General features: G+C 35.6%; 3 protein-coding genes and 1 long non-coding RNA gene across 5 annotated transcripts; 3 read left to right on the top strand and 1 right to left on the bottom strand.

Moving 5' to 3' along the window:
* The first annotated feature begins 431 nt into the window (after nt 1–431).
* Nucleotides 432–2,873, top strand: LOC121778383 (50S ribosomal protein L13-like). The gene is made up of 5 exons (XM_042175729.1): nt 432–562; nt 968–1,039; nt 1,122–1,288; nt 1,479–1,590; nt 2,412–2,873. Exons 1-5 carry the CDS (start codon nt 524–526, stop codon nt 2,634–2,636), a joined length of 615 nt encoding a protein of 204 aa, XP_042031663.1. The 5' UTR covers nt 432–523; the 3' UTR covers nt 2,637–2,873.
* An 859-nt stretch (nt 2,874–3,732) lies between these two features.
* Nucleotides 3,733–7,682, top strand: LOC121780186 (COP9 signalosome complex subunit 3-like). The gene is made up of 11 exons (XM_042177704.1): nt 3,733–4,002; nt 4,520–4,641; nt 4,727–4,973; nt 5,066–5,123; nt 5,213–5,302; nt 5,975–6,040; nt 6,641–6,730; nt 6,831–6,989; nt 7,081–7,202; nt 7,303–7,375; nt 7,449–7,682. The coding sequence occupies exons 1-11, from the start codon at nt 3,806–3,808 to the stop codon at nt 7,515–7,517; spliced, it is 1,293 nt and encodes a 430-aa protein (XP_042033638.1). The 5' UTR covers nt 3,733–3,805; the 3' UTR covers nt 7,518–7,682.
* On the bottom strand, nt 5,413–5,968 carry LOC121780187. The gene is made up of 2 exons (XR_006045979.1): nt 5,741–5,968; nt 5,413–5,626 (listed from the first exon to the last, which is right to left on the bottom strand). It is a non-coding gene; the product is annotated as an uncharacterized LOC121780187 (long non-coding RNA).
* A 3,412-nt stretch (nt 7,683–11,094) lies between the features above and the next one.
* On the top strand, nt 11,095–14,729 carry LOC121778338. 2 transcript variants are annotated; one of them, XM_042175666.1, is made up of 2 exons: nt 11,095–12,107; nt 13,610–13,775. In XM_042175666.1, exon 1 carries the CDS (start codon nt 11,259–11,261, stop codon nt 12,093–12,095), a length of 837 nt encoding a protein of 278 aa, XP_042031600.1. In that variant the 5' UTR covers nt 11,095–11,258; the 3' UTR covers nt 12,096–12,107; nt 13,610–13,775. The 2 variants fall into 2 exon arrangements, with proteins under 2 accessions (XP_042031600.1, XP_042031599.1); XM_042175665.1 differs by lacking the exon at nt 13,610–13,775 and adding an exon at nt 14,434–14,729 and having other exon boundaries at nt 11,097–12,107.
* The last annotated feature ends 3,058 nt before the right edge of the window (nt 14,730–17,787 follow it).

Genomic DNA, 17,787 nt, shown 5'->3' with positions numbered 1-17,787 from the left:
AAGATATGGTGAATCACAATTAACTAAATAGAATAATATCCTATGAATATTCCCTAATAATATGTAGAGGATGATCGTATCAGTGTGTGTGTGTTGGGATAGCGTGGTTAGTGCTTGAGAACAAATATTTCGGACCTAGGTCGCCCGTGACACATTTTAAATTTAATATTTCAAATATTAACGTGACACAACTCTATTCGCATGACATTTTTCCACTGAGATTGAGAGTTCGAGTCATGCGTGTACGCGCGTGTGTTGTGACTAAACAAATTAAAAGAATTCGTCACATCCAAGTATTTAAATTTAATATTGCAATTAAAAAATTAACAAGATTAATTAATTGGCCTTATCATTTTTATTTGAGCCCAATAACAATTTTCAGGCCTTATAAAAAGTCTATAAGCCCATACATTGTACAAATGCAAGGAAACACCCTTTCTCTCTCCGCGAAGCAGAAATCTGTTTTAAGCTATTAGCTGAAGAAAGTTATCGTCTTGGCTGCATTTTCGGGTTGAATCTCAGTATGTCGACCGCCGCACAAGCTTTTAGCGGCAATCTTAAGGTATTTTAGTTGTATTGTGTCTCGATTTGATGATTAATGGATGCCCACTAGCTGTTTGTGGAAATTACTGACTTAAACTGTTTTGAGGAGAAAGTGATATACATTGCTCTGCTTGAGTAGGAATTTGCTTAAACTAGGTCAGTTTGATAGCTCAAGGCCATGTTTTCGCATTCAATTTTGAAAACGAGGGTTTGAATTAGTCCATAGATTGCTATACATTTCATAATTAGGATTCTATCTTTGCTTAAATTTGATTTAGTATAGCGAAGTAGGGTTTAAGCTAATTTCAGTGTCGGAGTAGCTGCTGACGAGTTTCCTGGAGTGTGCCTGATAGAATTCTTGAGCTGTTTCTAACATATGCGTCGAATTCGTGCTAATGAGACCGGGATCGATATGTTTTCACAGAAAGCACTTGCAGGACTGAGACGGATCGAATTGGATGGCCTGAGATGGAGGGTTTTTGATGCAAAGGGGCAGGTTTGATTAATTGGTTATCTGTTTGAGTCGCTTGTTCTTAGTTTCTGAGTTGCACAGCATAACTGAGCTTTGTCGATGCCAGGTCTTGGGTAGACTAGCATCCCAAATAGCAACTGTGGTTCAGGGAAAGGACAAGCCTACGTATGCTCCCAATCGAGATGATGGGGATATGTGCATCATTATCAATGCAAAAGATGTGTGTGTTACGGGAAGGAAGATGACTGACAAGTTTTATCGGTGGCATACAGGGCAAGTTCAACTTTTTAAATATCTGCCTCGCTTCAATGGTGTGATGGTTGGTGATTGCTGTATTAATCGATTGCGCTGATGCTATCTCATTCTTTAACTCTATTGCTTCGGTGCAAATTTTGTTTTTTGTGGTGTAGAAATGGTTGAAATGGTTGTGCCTGCTTATATATTGTTGAGATGGCTTTGATAGGTACATAGGCCACCTGAAGGAGAGGAGTTTGAAGGATCAGATGGCCAAGGATCCCACAGAAGTTATCCGCAAAGCTATCATGCGAATGCTTCCCAGGAACAAATTGCGTGATGTGAGTCTGTTTCTTAGATACAACTTCGTTTGTAAATGCATTGTTATCATTGCTAGTTTGTTGTCCTTGGATAATATTCCTCTTCGAAACTAAGGGGCTTTCAATACTCTGAAATTAATTTAATGTCCTAAAAAATTTCAGATTACAAGTTAGACTATGAAATTATTCTCTGAAAAGTCGAACTCCTGAGTTATGATACGTTTGAACAATTTGAATGCTTCCTAGGAACAAACTGCCTGTTGTAGGTCTATTTCTTCGATAATCGATGTACAACTTCTTTTGTCAATGCATCGTTATCGTTGCTATTTTTATCTTTGGGTCATTCCTAAGGGGCTTTCACTATTTTGAAACTAATTTAATGTCCGGAAAATTTTAGATTACGAGTTAGACTATGAAACTCTGAAAAGTCAAACTTCTGAGTTATGATATGTTTGAACAATGTGAGCATGTCCATCTCTCTCTCTGGTACACTAATGATTTTGCCATTCCAATCATCAAGAAGTGACTACTATGTTTTTAGTTTTCTTGCAAATTCTGTGATTAAATGACATGTAGCTCTATAACTTGCAAATCATTATACAGGTTTTATGAACTTCTTAGATTCAATAATGTGACATAGCATGCATTACTTATGGCGTTGATACTGTGATATGTTATAAATGTAGTTTAGGTAAACTTCTATTCATGCGAATTGCCTTCTCATCCTAACTAGCTTTCTCTGCTACACTGCAATAGCTCGTTCCAGAATCATTTAGTTAGTCTTTAATGTCTGATGTCTATGTAAGTTCATCTAGCTAAACATTACTGTTGGATTTCTTCAGGATAGAGACAGAAAATTGAGGATATTTGCTGGCAGCGAGCACCCTTTTGGTGATAGGGCAATCGAACCTTATGTGATGCCTCCAAGACAAGTGCGTGAAATGCGACCCCGTGCAAGACGTGCTATGATTCGAGCTCAAAAGAAAGCTGAGGAACAAGCACAGGGTACTACAAATACCAAAAAAGGCAAGAAGAGAGACAAGCCTGAAGCAGAAATTAGTGCATGATGGCCTGAGCTTTGTTCGTCTGCCGACACTACTTTGATGATCATCTCATGTGTGCTGGTATACTTACTTGATCAATATGATGTCACTTCATCATTTTCCTTAGGAATTTTGTTTTGATTAGAGGAAACTTTGAATGAAATTCAGGAAATTATTGTTTGATTTGGTTTTCTTTTTGAAACTCTTCGGTTCTTTGCTTAGAAATAATGCTTAGAAAATCAAATATTTTCGATTCCTCTATCTGCTTCTTCAAGAGTATTAGTATTAAAAAAAATTTACACAATAAAAATAATTGTATTATACGATTAACCAAATTCAAAGTTAACACCACAAAAAAACTCTGCATTTCCCAGCTTGGCTTGCGTTAATTTTAATTTGAAGTAATAAAGTTTTTCTTTCCTTTTTGAAAAAGAAAACTTGTGGGAGCTCCCAAGCTCTAAGAAAAAATCACTACTATTTTTAATGTGAATAAAATAATTGTTTTTATAAATAAAAGAGATTATTCTTCATTATATTGTGTTTTATGAACGAAAGTTTTACCATCTAATTTCTATAATTAAAAATGACTCTTAGAAAAGTAATACTCCTGTTTGGTAATGCTTGCTCAGTCCATAATAAGAGTCGCATTTTGCCATTTTGGTATGTCCTACAATAAGAGTCACATTTTACTTTTTTTTTTTACCATAAATGACAAATAAATGTCATTTGGGTGTGTCCTACAATAAGAGTCACATTTTACTTTTTATCATAAATGGCAAGTAGATCTCACGCTCCATCAATTCATTCATATTTTATTATAAAACCAATATAAAAAAGTAGATATCATATTTCGTTTACTTTTCTAACCTACTATTTTTCATACTTAATTCTTAAAACTCGTGCTCACATTCTAACGTGGAACGGAGGGATACTAACTCAGGATTAAAATGTGGTGCCTTACCTTAAAAACACACACACTTGCGTGACTCAAACCGGCCCAATAAACCCAGCGTAAACCAGAAAACAGCCCAATTAAATTTTATGGTGTATTCCCAATATTAATTTTTAAAATATAATTATAATACTAATATAATAGTAATAGTAGTAGTAGTAATCATCATCGCCCAAACACACAGAGACAGAGAAACTAACTAGTTACATAAATCAAGGGGAGAGAAGATTTGAGTGAGCTGATGAATCTCAACATGAACTCAGTAGAATCGCTGGTTGCTCAAATCCAAGGCCTCTCCGGCAACATCGGCGAGTTAACTCAGCTTCGCAACTACTTGAAGCAGTGCGATGATATGCTCCGCACCGAGTCCACTCGCCTTGCTCCTCTGCTCACCGAACTCGACCCTTCCGTTCACTCTCTTGGCTATCTCTACATCCTGTGAGCATTCCTTCCCTAATTTCACTCGTATATACGGCAACTCCTTCAATTGCGTAATATTCAAATTTGTTGAGAATTCCGTGGAATTTATGAGCTAGGGTTTGTATTTGTCGGTGGAGATTTCATATTCTTTTCTCTGATCGCATGATTATTAGGATAAATTTTGGCTTTGTTTATTGCGTTATACGTTCAATTGTTTGTGGATGGGTTATTTGTTTAGAATCGGTTTCTAGTTTCCACTAGCTGTTTGGTTTATCAGTATGTTAAGCTGGTAGAATTGAATAAGGAATTTCTAATTGTCTAATCGTGTTATTATTTGAAGAAATTTTGGCTTTATTGCGCATTACGTCCAATTGCTTCTGCACGGATTATTTCCTCAGAATTCAGTTTTCTTATTTCTGCTGGCTGTTTGGTTTATCAGTGTGTTAAGCTGGTAGAATGAAATAAGGAATTACTATAGAGGTAGTTGTGTCTATTGTTTAATATGATATTTTTTCCTTAACTTATTTTGTATTAGGGAGGCCTGCACATCTGGTACAATATCAAAAGATCAAGATCAAGCGAATGAGCTCGTGCTTTCTGTAGCCAGGTTCATCAATGTGTGTGCTGCAGATCAAATCCGTTTGGCGCCTGACAAATGTAGCCTTTTTTCTGTAGAATACTCGTTATATTTCCATGTTTTCTTACTGATTTTTTGAGATTTTGGTGGCTTCTTGACTTGCAGTTATATCTATCTGTAAAAAGTTAAAGGAACAAGTCGTATTTCTTGAAGATCCCATGCGTGGTGTGGCTCCATTGCTGACTTCCATACGCAAGCTTCAGTCATCAACCGAACAGCTGACAACTTTACATCCTGACTTTCTGCTTCTGTGTTTGATGTCGAAGTGCTATAAAACTGGCCTTTCTGTCTTGGAAGATGATGTGTTTGAGGTTGATCAACCTCGTGATCTGTTTCTATATTGTTATTATGGGTAGGTTGTCACCTTTTGTTTGTTTTTCTTGTTTTATAGAGCTATATTGACATAAGCTTACTGATACATCATTTGATATTTGGGACAATTAGGGGTATGATTTGCATAGGACAAAAGAAGTTTCGCCAAGCCTTAGAGCTCTTACACAACGTATGTACATTCTGATGATTATTATCTAGATTGTTATATATATCATATATACTAGTGTTACAACATTGCCCTTAACTTTGATGTTTTAGGTTGTAACAGCACCTATGCCCATTATTAGTGCCATAGCAGTTGAAGCATACAAAAAATATATTCTAGTTTCTCTCATTCATCTTGGACAGGTATGTATGCAGCATGATGTAAATCATACTTGTACCTTTGTTTTTATGTATATTTGTTATTTTTATTTTGTTTTGTGCAACTGTATTACGTAAAATACACTTTGCTACTGAAACTATGATAATTGTTTTTATCTTTGCTGTCATAAATTTTTTTGGTTACAATTTGCAATCTGAGTTTCTGTTTTAGGCTAAAATTTGATGAACTGTCCAGTACTTGATGAACTCTTACATCTGGTTTTTACAGTATAGAAAGTATTATCACATTCTCAATAATCAGCATTTGGACTGATGAATCTTTCTTTTAATATACTCCCTCCTCCGTCCCTAAAAAATAGACAACATTTTAAATGGCACGGTTTAATTGCACAATTGTTAGGGTAAGAGAGAGATAGAAAGAAAATGTGATTGGAGTATTGTTTAGTGGAAAATGGGACTCACCTCAGAGAGGAAAAAATTTCCTTAAATAGAATTGGTCTGTGGACATCCCAAAATGGCAATTCGGTCTATTTTTAAGGGACAGAAGGAGTATTACCCTTCAGTTGTTGATAGCTCTAGCACTTGATTTTTTTTGCTTAGTGCCTTATTTGAAAAGCTATCTCTGGCTGCATAATTGTTTTCAGCCTGTGAAATTCTTAAACTTATTCTCATGTATGCATTTGATCTTGATGTCAGTTTGCTACTAGTTTTCCCAAGTATACTTCATCAGCCGCTCAAAGGAATCTTAAGAATTTCTCTCAGGTATTTTTCAGAAAACCAGCTATACTCTACACTAGGGCATCAGATGTTGTGTTTATTTAGTGTTTGCTACCCTTTACTTGGTTAAAAGCATTTAGTTTATTACTGCAACCGCATTCACATTCATGTTTCTGAAACCATTTATAAAATACTTTTCTGGGTTTGATAAACTTGGAATCTTCTACAATCAAGGATTACTACATGACTTATGCAAAAAAGAGAAAATGATTACTACAGTACGTGACACCAATGCTTATTAAAGCCAACACAATGCAGTTATCTGACCTAATGAGTAATTCTTTGACTTAGAATTTGAACCGACTAGCAGTCTAGCAAAAACCAGTTATATGCCCCAGCTTGTTCTGATAGGTTGCTTCATGTATGCATGGATCTGGCTTCATCAACTTTCTCCAAGCAATATGACTCTGGGGTTTTTGTAACTGGAGCTTTATTTGGTCAATTTATTTTCTATTCTCTGTTATTGCTTCATTCTTCTGAGCTCTTTTTCGATAATATATGTTCCTTGTGCCTTTTTCATGTTAGTTTTCCCGCTTACCTGTAGTTGCTAAATTCACTCATTTGTGTGATTTTGTTTATGAGCAGCCTTACCTTGAGTTGGTAAATAGCTATAGTACCGGCAAAGTATCAGAGGTTGAGAATTATGTGCAGATGAACAAGGACAAGTTTGAAAACGTAAGCCTTTTTCATTGCATTTAAATTCGTAATCGCGTCGAAGTTCTTCACTCTGGTGCTTCGATTCTGAATCTGATGTAAGATTTTCTTCAACTTCCAGGACAATAATCTTGGGTTGGTGAAGCAAGTCGTGTCATCAATGTATAAACGCAATATTCAGAGGTTGACTCAGACATACCTAACTCTCTCCCTCCAAGACATAGCGAACACAGTTCAACTGAATAGCGCAAAAGAGGCTGAGATGCATGTTCTTCAAATGGTAAGTTTTAAGCAGGACTTACTCACGTTACTTGAATTAGCAGCGAAACTTATTGGCTTGATCTGATGTTATTATTCATCTCCGGGAATAGATTCAAGAAGGTGACATTTATGCTACAATCAACCAAAAGGATGGAATGGTTAGATTCCTCGAGGACCCCGAGCAATACAAAACCTGCGAGATGATTGAACGCCTCGACTTCTCAATCCAGAGGTACGTATGTTATCATAAAATCATATAGAAAGTTTATCAGATAAACGTTTCCATCTCCTAGATTGTAGGACATGACCGAATTGGTAAAACTCTGTTTCAGGATTATGATGCTCTCGAAGAAAGTAACGACCATGAATGAGGTTATGTCATGCAACCCTTCTTACCTTGGAAAGGTACGTATTCGGTTCTTCCCATGTCGCACGAGACCAAACTGCATCTTCTTATTCGGCCGTTTTGCCTATTCAGGTTGGGAGGGAGCGGCAGAGATTTGATTACGACGATTTCGACACCGTTCCTTCTAAATTCAACCTATGAGGAAGGTGAAAAGGAAAAACATGGCGCTTCCAATGACTTGTGAGTTTTGGATTAGTAGAAAATTTTCATTTTCTTATGGTAGAAGCTGGGATTAGGAATGAGAGTCTTTTTAAAAACGTTGGCCCCACACAACCTTATCTATTATTCATCACATCTCTTGCACGATTCTTGGTATCATGTCCTATTTTCAATTATTTCACATTTCATATAATTTGCAATGATGAATATTTATATATTTTTAATAAATTTGTGTGAATTATAAAAAAAATATGAAGTTTATTAATACTAAAAAATTAAGTACAAAAATAAATTAATAAAAAAACTAGAAGTGGGGTATTTATATAAAGGAATAATGTTTTTAGGAGATTTATGAATCATTGCATATGTATTTGCGGACTATTTCTAATTAATACTCAAATACTAATACTTAATTGTTTAGATTTAATAATTTATCATTAAAATCTAAAATTCGGAATAATATTTTAAAAAATTAAAATCTAAACAAATCTTAAAAGACCTTGTTTACTCTGTCAGGTTGTTTAGCATCATTAAAGAAATTAAGTTTTAGAGATAATCAATGAGTGGTCTCACTAGATTTTCAATCAATATAAAAATCAAAATCACCAAATATTACTTCATCCGTCCTATAAGAATCCGTCCTACAAGAATATATGTCATCCCACAGGAATATGAATTTTTTAATTTTGGGAGGTTTTTTCTCTCTAATGAGGTGAGATTTATTCTCTACTAACAGTACTTTAAGTATTTTTCACTCTATCTCTCTCTTAACATTAAAATTCATGTTGAATCCAAAGTGTATATTTTTTCAGTACTTTAAGTATTTTTCACTCTATCTCTCTCTTAACATTAAAATTCATGCTGAATCCAAAGTGCATATTTTTTTAGGACGGAGGGAGTACTGCGTAAACAAAAATCATGATTAAAAAAATTAGAAAAAAAGAAAAATCTAAAATCTGATACAGGCCGGTGGAAGTGAAAAACATGTGTCTAAATAAGTGCAGTGTGTATTCGGCGGGCCCACATTGCATATTTAGTCCGATAAAACGTCATCCTACCATTCACGTGGCTTAAATCCAAGCATTCTAATTCGCCACGCGTCTATTTCAAATTCCATAAATCCAAAGTGGTTGGGACAGGACAGATGTCCGACTTCGAGCTGGTCAATTAATTGTACTCACCCAATCAAATGCTTTCTTTCATTTCACTTGAGATATGCCTCCAGCTTGCTTTTTTTTTTCTTTCTTCCCAGCAGTGGGTTCAAACATCTCTAATTCATCAAGATGTGTACGGACAGTGCCATCGATAGATTGGTATTGCCGAAGAAATGAGATTTTAATGCTCAATTAGAAGATAAAACATAAATAATTAAAGCAATGCTCGTTAAATGTGTGAATCACATATTCACATTAGTAGGGGTAATATGTTGTAGTAAAACATTATCAAAAATAGAATTGGAGATGAATTAAAACAAAAAACCCTCCATCCCCTTGGTGAGACATTTCTATTTAACACAACTATTTAGGTAGTTGTGTATAATGATTTATATTAAAAGTAATAGTAATATTTCAAGTAGGAGAAATAATAAAATAGAAAATAGATAGAGAGTAAAGTAGAATAAAATAAGATAGAGACTAAAGTAAAAGAGATATTAATCACTTAGGATATGACATCCTGAAAAAGAATACAGCTCATTTACTCACTTAGTGAATAACAATTTAACAGTTCCATCTAATAAAACTTAGTTTGCTTTGTGTGAACAAAACATGAAAAACCTAATACAACATCGTTTAATATTTCATTTAATGAAAAGTTGAAAAAGGATATCAAGCTTTTTTTGTATTTTATCATTATCGTTAGGGATGTCAATCGGGCCGGCCCACCGGATTTCGGGCCAATCCTACTCGGACTGCGGGTCAATCGAGTGCGGGCTATTCAGGTTGTGATTTTTTCAGGTTATAAAAGTTCAGCCCTAACCCTAAAAGCTCAAGTTTCGGGCTAGCCCAGCGGGTTAATCGTGTTGCTACCGATAAAATTAAAATGCGATCAATCCAATAAATAATGACGAAAATTAGTTATATTTATAGAATATAAAATATTTAACTATGGCAAATTAGAGATATATACTTAAACTCGAACAAAAACATAATCAAACACTAATATTTGAGATTTGTGTAAAATAAAACATAAATTTAAATATTTTAAAGCATGTTTTAGAAATTTAAATATTTTTTTAATGAATTTAAAGTTTCTAAGTTATTTATTTATTATTATACTAATAAAAATTTAATATATAATTTGTATATTTAATATAAAATTGAAAGTTATTTTTTTAGTTATCCATATTGTAAAAATAATCAATGAAAGCTTCCAGTCAGGGGTAAAAAAAATTGAACGATAGAAAATTTATCGGGTTTTTGGGTTTGACCCTAATGGTTGCAGATTAATCGGGTTGTATTTTTCGGGCTAGAAATTTTCAGCCCTAACCCTATAAATTTGGCAGACCATTCGGGCCAGCCCACGGGTTGGGACTGACATCCATACTTATCGTGAATGCAAATTCCTTTTGGTTTAACTTTTGTGATTATAAAATGCCCATGATTAGTGGGTTTGTAACCAAATTTAGATTAAAATTCTGATGTGGGCACACTTTGTTCTTTCTACTCCTTCAATAAATATAAGCTATATAACCACAACAAATCACAATCTTGTTCTTTGCCCTAATACTAAACTAATTTCCATATTCGTGGTCATCTCACTTCATTATGTACAAAAAAAACTAAACTTGTAATGGACAAAAGAATTACATGAGTACCAAATTTTATGTTTTTCTTAATATTTTTGTTTATGATACAAATAATTACATCACTTTTGTTTACAATCTTTTTTATTTTATTCTATTTTACTGTATCTTTTATTATATTCCCACTTAAACATATAATTAAGCAAATAACAATCACTATATGAAATCCTACACCTAACAAGAATTGTATAGCTTCGAGAGCTTGAGCTTCAACACAAATATTAAATCATATACTCCCTTCGTCCCCGAAGCATGCTATGCATATTTTACATGTATATAGTTTCTATTTTAACAAAAATTAACCTTTATTATCTCTATTCTAGATTCTTCGTCGTACTTTATTTCCCTAGTTTGTCTTTCTTTGATTTTATTATCTCCGTATTTAATTCGCTAAACACCACTTTCATAATTCTCACGATAAAATAAAATGCAGCGCTTAAATCTGAACAAAGGTGAATAATCTCCTACCATTTGCAGCTTCTCTCTCAAAAGAGCGAGTGAGGCTTCACTTCACTTGTGATGCGTGTGACTACGCTACACGAAGAAGCTCTCTCTCTCTCTCTCTCCACACGTGTCCCTCTGCCTATACATATTATATACACACACATATATATATAACCGAAAACCCGTAACTTTCACCACGTGTCCATGTTCTGGAACCTTTCCATGCACCATTATTCTCCTAGCCAAGCTCCCTTGCTCCCTCCCCTACTGCACCCACCGTTACATGGCGCTCTCCCATTGGCCAATCCCCACCCCACCAATCACATCCCTCCCTCCCCTCCCCTCATATCGCCAACATCTGTCACTCCTTTCCTGCACCAACTTTCCTCCTTCCTCTTCGCTTTTTTTTCTCAGATTTCCAATCCCTACCTCGATTCCCGATGATTGCCATAAATTGACGAATTCTAGCTCGATCGATGCGGCGTTGCACGGATAGATCCGTTGATAGTAATAATCAGATTGTTTTGAGCCGGATAATGCTCCGATTCCGGCCGATCGCGCCGAAGCCGGCCGGTGAGGACGCCGGATCCGCCTCGGCGGATCCGGCGAAGCGAGATCTCGCCGGTAGGAGAGTGAAACGGAAGTACGTCAGGATTCGTAAGAGGAGATGTAAGAGTAAGGTTTCGGAGGGAGGAAATCCGCCGTCGCCGCCTGAGAGATCCGCCGTCGACGACGCTCCGCCGCCGCAGAAGCGAGCGGTCACTCTCCAGCTCCTCGGCGATGGATCTGGCTCTGAGAGGGAGATGAAGTGGAGAGATCTGGATGACGGAGCGGTTACGGCGGGGATAGGGCGGAGGATGGCGGATCTGAGCAGTTACGGAGGCGGATCTGTGATAGCGACGTGGATCGTGGTGGAAGGCGTGACGGTGACGGAGAAGTTCACGGAGTTAGCGACGGTAGGGTTAGGATTTTCGGATGAGGAGAGGATTCACAATCTGGAGAAGGACACGTGTCCTGGATTCATATCGGATCACACGAACAACGTGATCTGGACGAACGCCGCTTATAAGAGAATGGTAGCGGCGGACGAAGACGGCTCCGCGGAGGCGGAGAAGGGGGTTTTGGTGTGGCTGGTGGTGAAGGAGGATTTGCCTCATTTTTGCCCCTCGTTTGCATGCAGAGTTAGAGTCACTCAACAGAACGGCCAGGGGCAAAAGTGGAATAAAATTGTGCCGTGCGATGTTTGGAGAATGGAATTTGCCGGATTTGCATGGAAATTGGACGTCAATACCGCCCTCAGTTTAGGCTTCTGAGGATTTTTCCAGGTGATTTAACAATTAATTTCAATTTTCACTCTAATTCATAACACAAATCTATTTTTCTAATTTAGCCTTTAATTATCTGCCACTTATCCTCATTGACTTCATTTGCTCATACTCATACTTATCCAGAAAAAGAAAAAAAATGTTTTTCATATCATTTGCTTTTCAATAACACTTCACATCAACCCTTTCTATTATTCCTTTTATGTGTATATGATTAAATATGACAAAATATTCAAATAAACGGTTGATTCCAAAAGCACACACATTCAAGTAAATCTTTACATAAGTCCAGAAGGGGCATATTTCACATAACAAACCTAAATTTCATATAAAGTCAAAACCCCACCTTTTTTATTTTAAAAAAAAATACATATATCAGGATTAACCTAAACTTTGGCTTGGTTAAAAATGTTATTCATATCATTAGATGCTTTTGCACTTAGTTGGTATTGTTTTCTTTTCATTGAAAATTACTCTCATATAGTCCTAACTTTTCTATCTCCATAAAAAATACTCCCTCCGTCTCTGATAATTTGTCTCATTTTTTCATTTCGGTCCGTACCATATAATTTGTCACATTTCACTGTTTACCATTTTTTTGTAATGGACCCCATATTCCACTAACTCATTCATACTCACATTTTATTATAAAACTAATATATAAAAGTAGGACCCACACTCCACTAACTTTTTCAACTCACTTTTCATTATATTTTTTAAAACCCGTGCCCGGTCAAAGTGGGACGAATTATCCGGGATGGAGGGAGTAGTCATATACTATTACATTTATATACAGTAACCTACAATATATTACCTTAACATATTCAACTAATCAATTTTCCACCTCATATAGTCCAATATTTTTACAAATAATTATCATTTGTAGTTTAACCCTATGACTAGCATGGGTCTCTTTCTTCACCCCATCACTGTATATTTACCTCTTAAAACTCATGGACTATCTCTTTCTTCTCTCGTAATACCATCACGATATATTAGCTACGTGTCTTAAAACTCGTTGACTATCTCTTTCTTCTCTCATAATACCATCACGATATATTAGCTACGTGTCTTAAAACTCGTACGAATAACTCCTTCTTCACTAATAATAGCACCACAATATATTTACCTATGTGTCTTAAAACTCGTACGACTATCCCTTTCTTCACCAATAATAGCACCATGGTATATTACCTATGTGTCTTCAAACTCGTACTACTATCCCTTTCTTCTCTCATAATAGTATCACGATATATTTACCTACGTGTCTTGAAACTCGTATGACTATCCCCTTCTTCACTAATAATATCATCATGATATATTTACACTACGCGTCATAAAATTCGTATGACTATCCCTTTCTTTTCACTCATAATAGCACCAAGATATATTTACCTACGTGTTATAAAACTCGTACGACTATCCCTTTCTTCACTAATAATATCATCATGATATATTTACCAATGTAACTTAAGACTTTTGGGACGATCTTTTGTGGACAGGAGGATTATTACTCATCAAATGGTCTTTTCTAGAGTTCCATAAAATGGTGTAAGAATATTTCTTAGGAATAATCCAAAATTCAAAGTGCAATTATTTGTAAGTAATTATATTCATGATCTTCGTTGTACAAGATGTTAAGAGTATAATAATTCTTCTTCCGAGATAGTTTTATCGTTTGTCCTGTTCCCATGCATGCTTTGCATGATACTTGAACAATAGTGATATAAATATATACAGAATCATAATTATAGATAACGAAACTAACAAAATGTTCACGGTCGAAAACACAAAATTTGGACAACAAAAATATACTACTCAAAATATAAAGAATATTAGTTTCTCTTAGAACTTTTCAATATCTTGTTATTTATTTATTTATTTATTTTGCATGCACGCATGCATGTATGTATCTATCTGGTACGTAAAAACTTTCACACTTATATTAATACTTTTTATATATTACTACTACAATAATATTGCTTTTTTATGCTAATGTAGATCCTACATGAACTATATTGCTTGTTTACTTCTTGTATGGGAAAATTTTCAATGTGAAAATTAGGGGAAAATTTAAGCTTGGAATAATATAATAGTCCCTATTAAGCACCATATTTTCATGTTTTATTGTTTTGTTTCAGTTTGAGGATAGCCTAAATTAATTACGTACTTAGCAACTAAATCAACACATTTAATATCTTTTACTTTATTCTTTATTCAGTTACCTATATACTTTCTCTCTTACTTTATTTTGTTCATTTATCTACTTTATTCTTTTTTTATTTAACTCACTTAATATCGTTTCATCTCAATTTTTTTTAAACAGTCAGGTGATGGTGTAGTTTGTAGCTGAGCGATGACCAAGATACACCGTTGCAAGAGTAAGTTGTAAATAAGCCTTTGTTCTGCTAAAGCAGTGTGTGTATGTAAAATACGCAAAGGTTGTTACTGTAATATTATCCTTTGAGAGGATTATTATTATGAAAAAGGTTAGGATAATGTAATTAATGTGACAATGACTTGGTATGTATCTTAGTGAAATGCCAAACCGGCTCATTCACTAATTTACAGCTATCTATGTACAAGGAATAAATGATTGACATGTGTCTATCGAAATTTAAAAAATACTCCCTTCGTCCCATTTTTGTTGAAGCATTTATTTAGTACAAAGATAATTAAATAAATAAAGAGTTACACGGAGTAAGAATAAAATAGAAATTGTATTTAATATTTTGATTATTCGATTCTATATTATCAAATTATTACGTGGAAATGTTGTCGATTACGATAAGGTAATCTTACCAGCCAAAAGGCTGGCTTGTCGGTTTTAGCCGATGAGAACTGTCGGTTCTTATCTATAGATTTGACAAAGCAATTTATAATTATACTTTTAATAAAAATGAAAATATTATGATTGTAAATTTGAAAGTTCCACGTAGAGACGTAATAGAGCTACTCATTTTATTACTAGTATTTTATTTTGTTAGCAACTCAGTTACTAATGGCCTTGTGATTGGTTATCAAACCTTTATAAAGGCTTTATACTAATTGATTTTTTTATAGAGCATTAAGCTTGAAGGGAAAAAATCATAGTAATTCCTAACTACTACTAATACTTTTCCTTTTTAAATTATTCGGTTCATATTCCTTGCCATAATGGTTTAATCTAAATAATTTATTTATTCATTTGGCAAAATTGATTTTTTTTAATATTTCATAACATCTACTCTATTTTCTATTCACTTAAATGCTTAAACATTACTTTTAATATCTTGTGTAATTTTTTTTTATTCTTTTGGCAATATTCAATTTTGTAATATTCCATAATCATCTACTAGTACTTTATTCTCTATTCACTTTAAAATCTTGTGTAAAAGCATGGATTGTACTAGATATTAATCGGAAAGCTTTATCTATATTAAATTCATATGCAAAATTTACTTGAAAAAAAGTACTATTACTACTGCTCCATTAGTCTTCAAATTCAAATTTAAATTTGAATCGAAACATAACAAGTTACATGAAATATCCAACCAACTTTATACTCCCTCCGTCCCACCTTAAGTGATCAACTTTTAATTTTGGGTTGTCTCATCTCAAGTGATTGATTTCCTTTTTTAGTTAGAAATAAAACTTCAATCATCTCTTACTTTATTTATTCTCTCTTATTTTATTCTCTTTTTCTTATTTTATTCTCTCTTACTTTTTCATCTCTCATACTTTACTTTATCCACTTTGAATCAGTACATATCATTCTCTTAATTCCCGTGCTAAAAAGAAATCCATCACATTATATGTTGAGTACACAATTACACGTATAGTCCGACAAGACGTGACCCAACAACTAATATCCACGTGTAATGGGGAGATCTGTGATGGAGTAATGTGACATTAAATAAAACCATAATTTAGTAGATATCATTAATATCTTAAATAGATGCCACGCGGCGAATGAATCTTTAAAGTACCTTTCATTTTCATTTTTGTTTACCCAAACTGTTAGTGCTTTGCCATGTGTTCGTCTTCCAATTGGTCAGTTTCTTACAGCCAATCCAGTACTTCTGTCATCTAGATACGATTGTCTTTTAATGGACCCACAAATATCTACTACATTCACCAAATTAAAATATCAAGAAAATTATTAGGTAAAAATTGCTAGAGAATCATACTAATACTACTAGTAAAGTTTATGAGGTTGCTTCACATCAAGATCAATTGGAAAAAAATATGAAGTTTGGATATGCTCGTGTTTATCACACGACAAGAAAATAAGGTCAATGTGTAGGTTGTTTTTCAATCGAACGAAGATGGTTTATGTTTGAATAGACGAAATCGTTTAACCCCATCGGCAATGACATCTAGAGGTGCCCACGGTTGCGGAACCGCCGGTTTTGGTTTTGGAAATTGGCGAACCGGAACCAAACCGCGAGGGTGTTTCGCGGTTACGGTTCCGGTTCCAAAACCGCCGTTTCGGTTTCGGTTCCGAAGCGACGATTTTTTACGGTTTTTCACGGTTCCAAACCGTCAGTTTTTTGAGTTTCCGGTTTGGTTTCACCGTTTTCCGGCGGTTTTTCGCGGTTCCGGCACGGTTTCGGTTCGAAATTTTTTTAACCTGAACCGAACCACGGTTCAAAAATCGACGGTTTCGGTTCAGGTAAATTCTCACGAATCGGAACGGTAACCGGCGGTTACGGTTTCGATTTTAACCGCCGGTTCGGTAAACCTTGGGCAGGTCTAGTGACATCAACTCATAATTTCTCAATTTTTATACTATCATACATAATTTCACAAAAAAAAGTTAGTCCTTGAATAATTGCTAAAAATTTAATCTTCATTAACTTTTTTGACTGATTTTTAAAGTTGTATGATACGATTCCCAGGCAACCACCGCATCAACACAACGCCGAGCTGCGCGACGCCGAGCTGCACGATGCCGAGCTGCGCGACGCCGAAGAGCACAATGCCGAGCTGCATGGCGACGCCGAAAATCTGCATGGCGACGTCGAGAGATCGGAGGGAAGATCAGCGAGAGGCGAGAACGACATGCAGACGTCGGTCGCGACAACAAGGGGAAGAAGAGTTCGGCGCGCGCCTCTCCGATTCGGCGATTACGTCGCGAAGTAGAATTAGGATTCTCTTTTTCCTTTTAGATTTTATTTCCTTTTTATGTCTTTCTTATTTTTGGTAACTTAGTTATTTTAATGAGTCGAGCATATCTATAAGCTCCGTTTCGGGTTTTTCTTTGTTGGTTCTTTCCCGAGATGCATTAGGTTTAGAAGTCGAACCAACCCTAGGGTCCTTAGTCTATAAATAGGGCTTTGTTTATCAAGTTACGGATGAATAAGAATTACAATATTTGCCCACAAAATACGTGAGTTTATCTGAACCTAGTTCGCCGCTGCCCGACGGAGAATCCTCCGCGCACAGCCGCTGCTAGAAGACGCCGCCGATCCTGTGTAGGACGCCGGAGTTATCGTTGGATCGCCGCGCAACCCCGCCGCCGATCACGTTGAGGTAATAAGGCCTTAACATCTGGTGCTTTCATTCAGTACCGACATCCGCATCGGTCACAACCGCCGTGGGCCAGACCACGGGTTCAGTGGGTCGCAGTGGGGAAAGGCCGCGACCCGGCATGATACGGGTATCCCAAGCGGAAAAGGCGGAGCGAGCTCGTCAGGGT

Source organism: Salvia splendens, chromosome 19, assembly GCF_004379255.2.
Source record: "Salvia splendens isolate huo1 chromosome 19, SspV2, whole genome shotgun sequence".
Taxonomy (NCBI): Eukaryota; Viridiplantae; Streptophyta; class Magnoliopsida; order Lamiales; family Lamiaceae; genus Salvia; species Salvia splendens.
This window is presented reverse-complemented; position numbering and strand designations above follow the sequence as displayed.

What these genes read in the sequence shown, in the direction of transcription:
- LOC121778383 (XM_042175729.1), top strand. Translation starts at nt 524, where the DNA reads ATGTCGACCGCCGCACAAGCTTTTAGCGGCAATCTTAAG. An exon ending in TTTTATCGGTGGCATACAGG is followed by an intron (nt 1,289 to 1,478) that starts GCAAGTTCAACT and finishes TGGCTTTGATAG; the next exon opens with GTACATAGGCCACCTGAAGG. An exon ending in CCAGGAACAAATTGCGTGAT is followed by an intron (nt 1,591 to 2,411) that starts GTGAGTCTGTTT and finishes GGATTTCTTCAG; the next exon opens with GATAGAGACAGAAAATTGAG.
- LOC121780186 (XM_042177704.1), top strand. Translation starts at nt 3,806, where the DNA reads ATGAATCTCAACATGAACTCAGTAGAATCGCTGGTTGCTCAAATCCAA. An exon ending in ATCTTAAGAATTTCTCTCAG is followed by an intron (nt 6,041 to 6,640) that starts GTATTTTTCAGA and finishes GTTTATGAGCAG; the next exon opens with CCTTACCTTGAGTTGGTAAA. An exon ending in CTCGACTTCTCAATCCAGAG is followed by an intron (nt 7,203 to 7,302) that starts GTACGTATGTTA and finishes ACTCTGTTTCAG; the next exon opens with GATTATGATGCTCTCGAAGA.
- LOC121778338 (XM_042175665.1), top strand. Translation starts at nt 11,259, where the DNA reads ATGCGGCGTTGCACGGATAGATCCGTTGATAGTAATAATCAGATTGTT.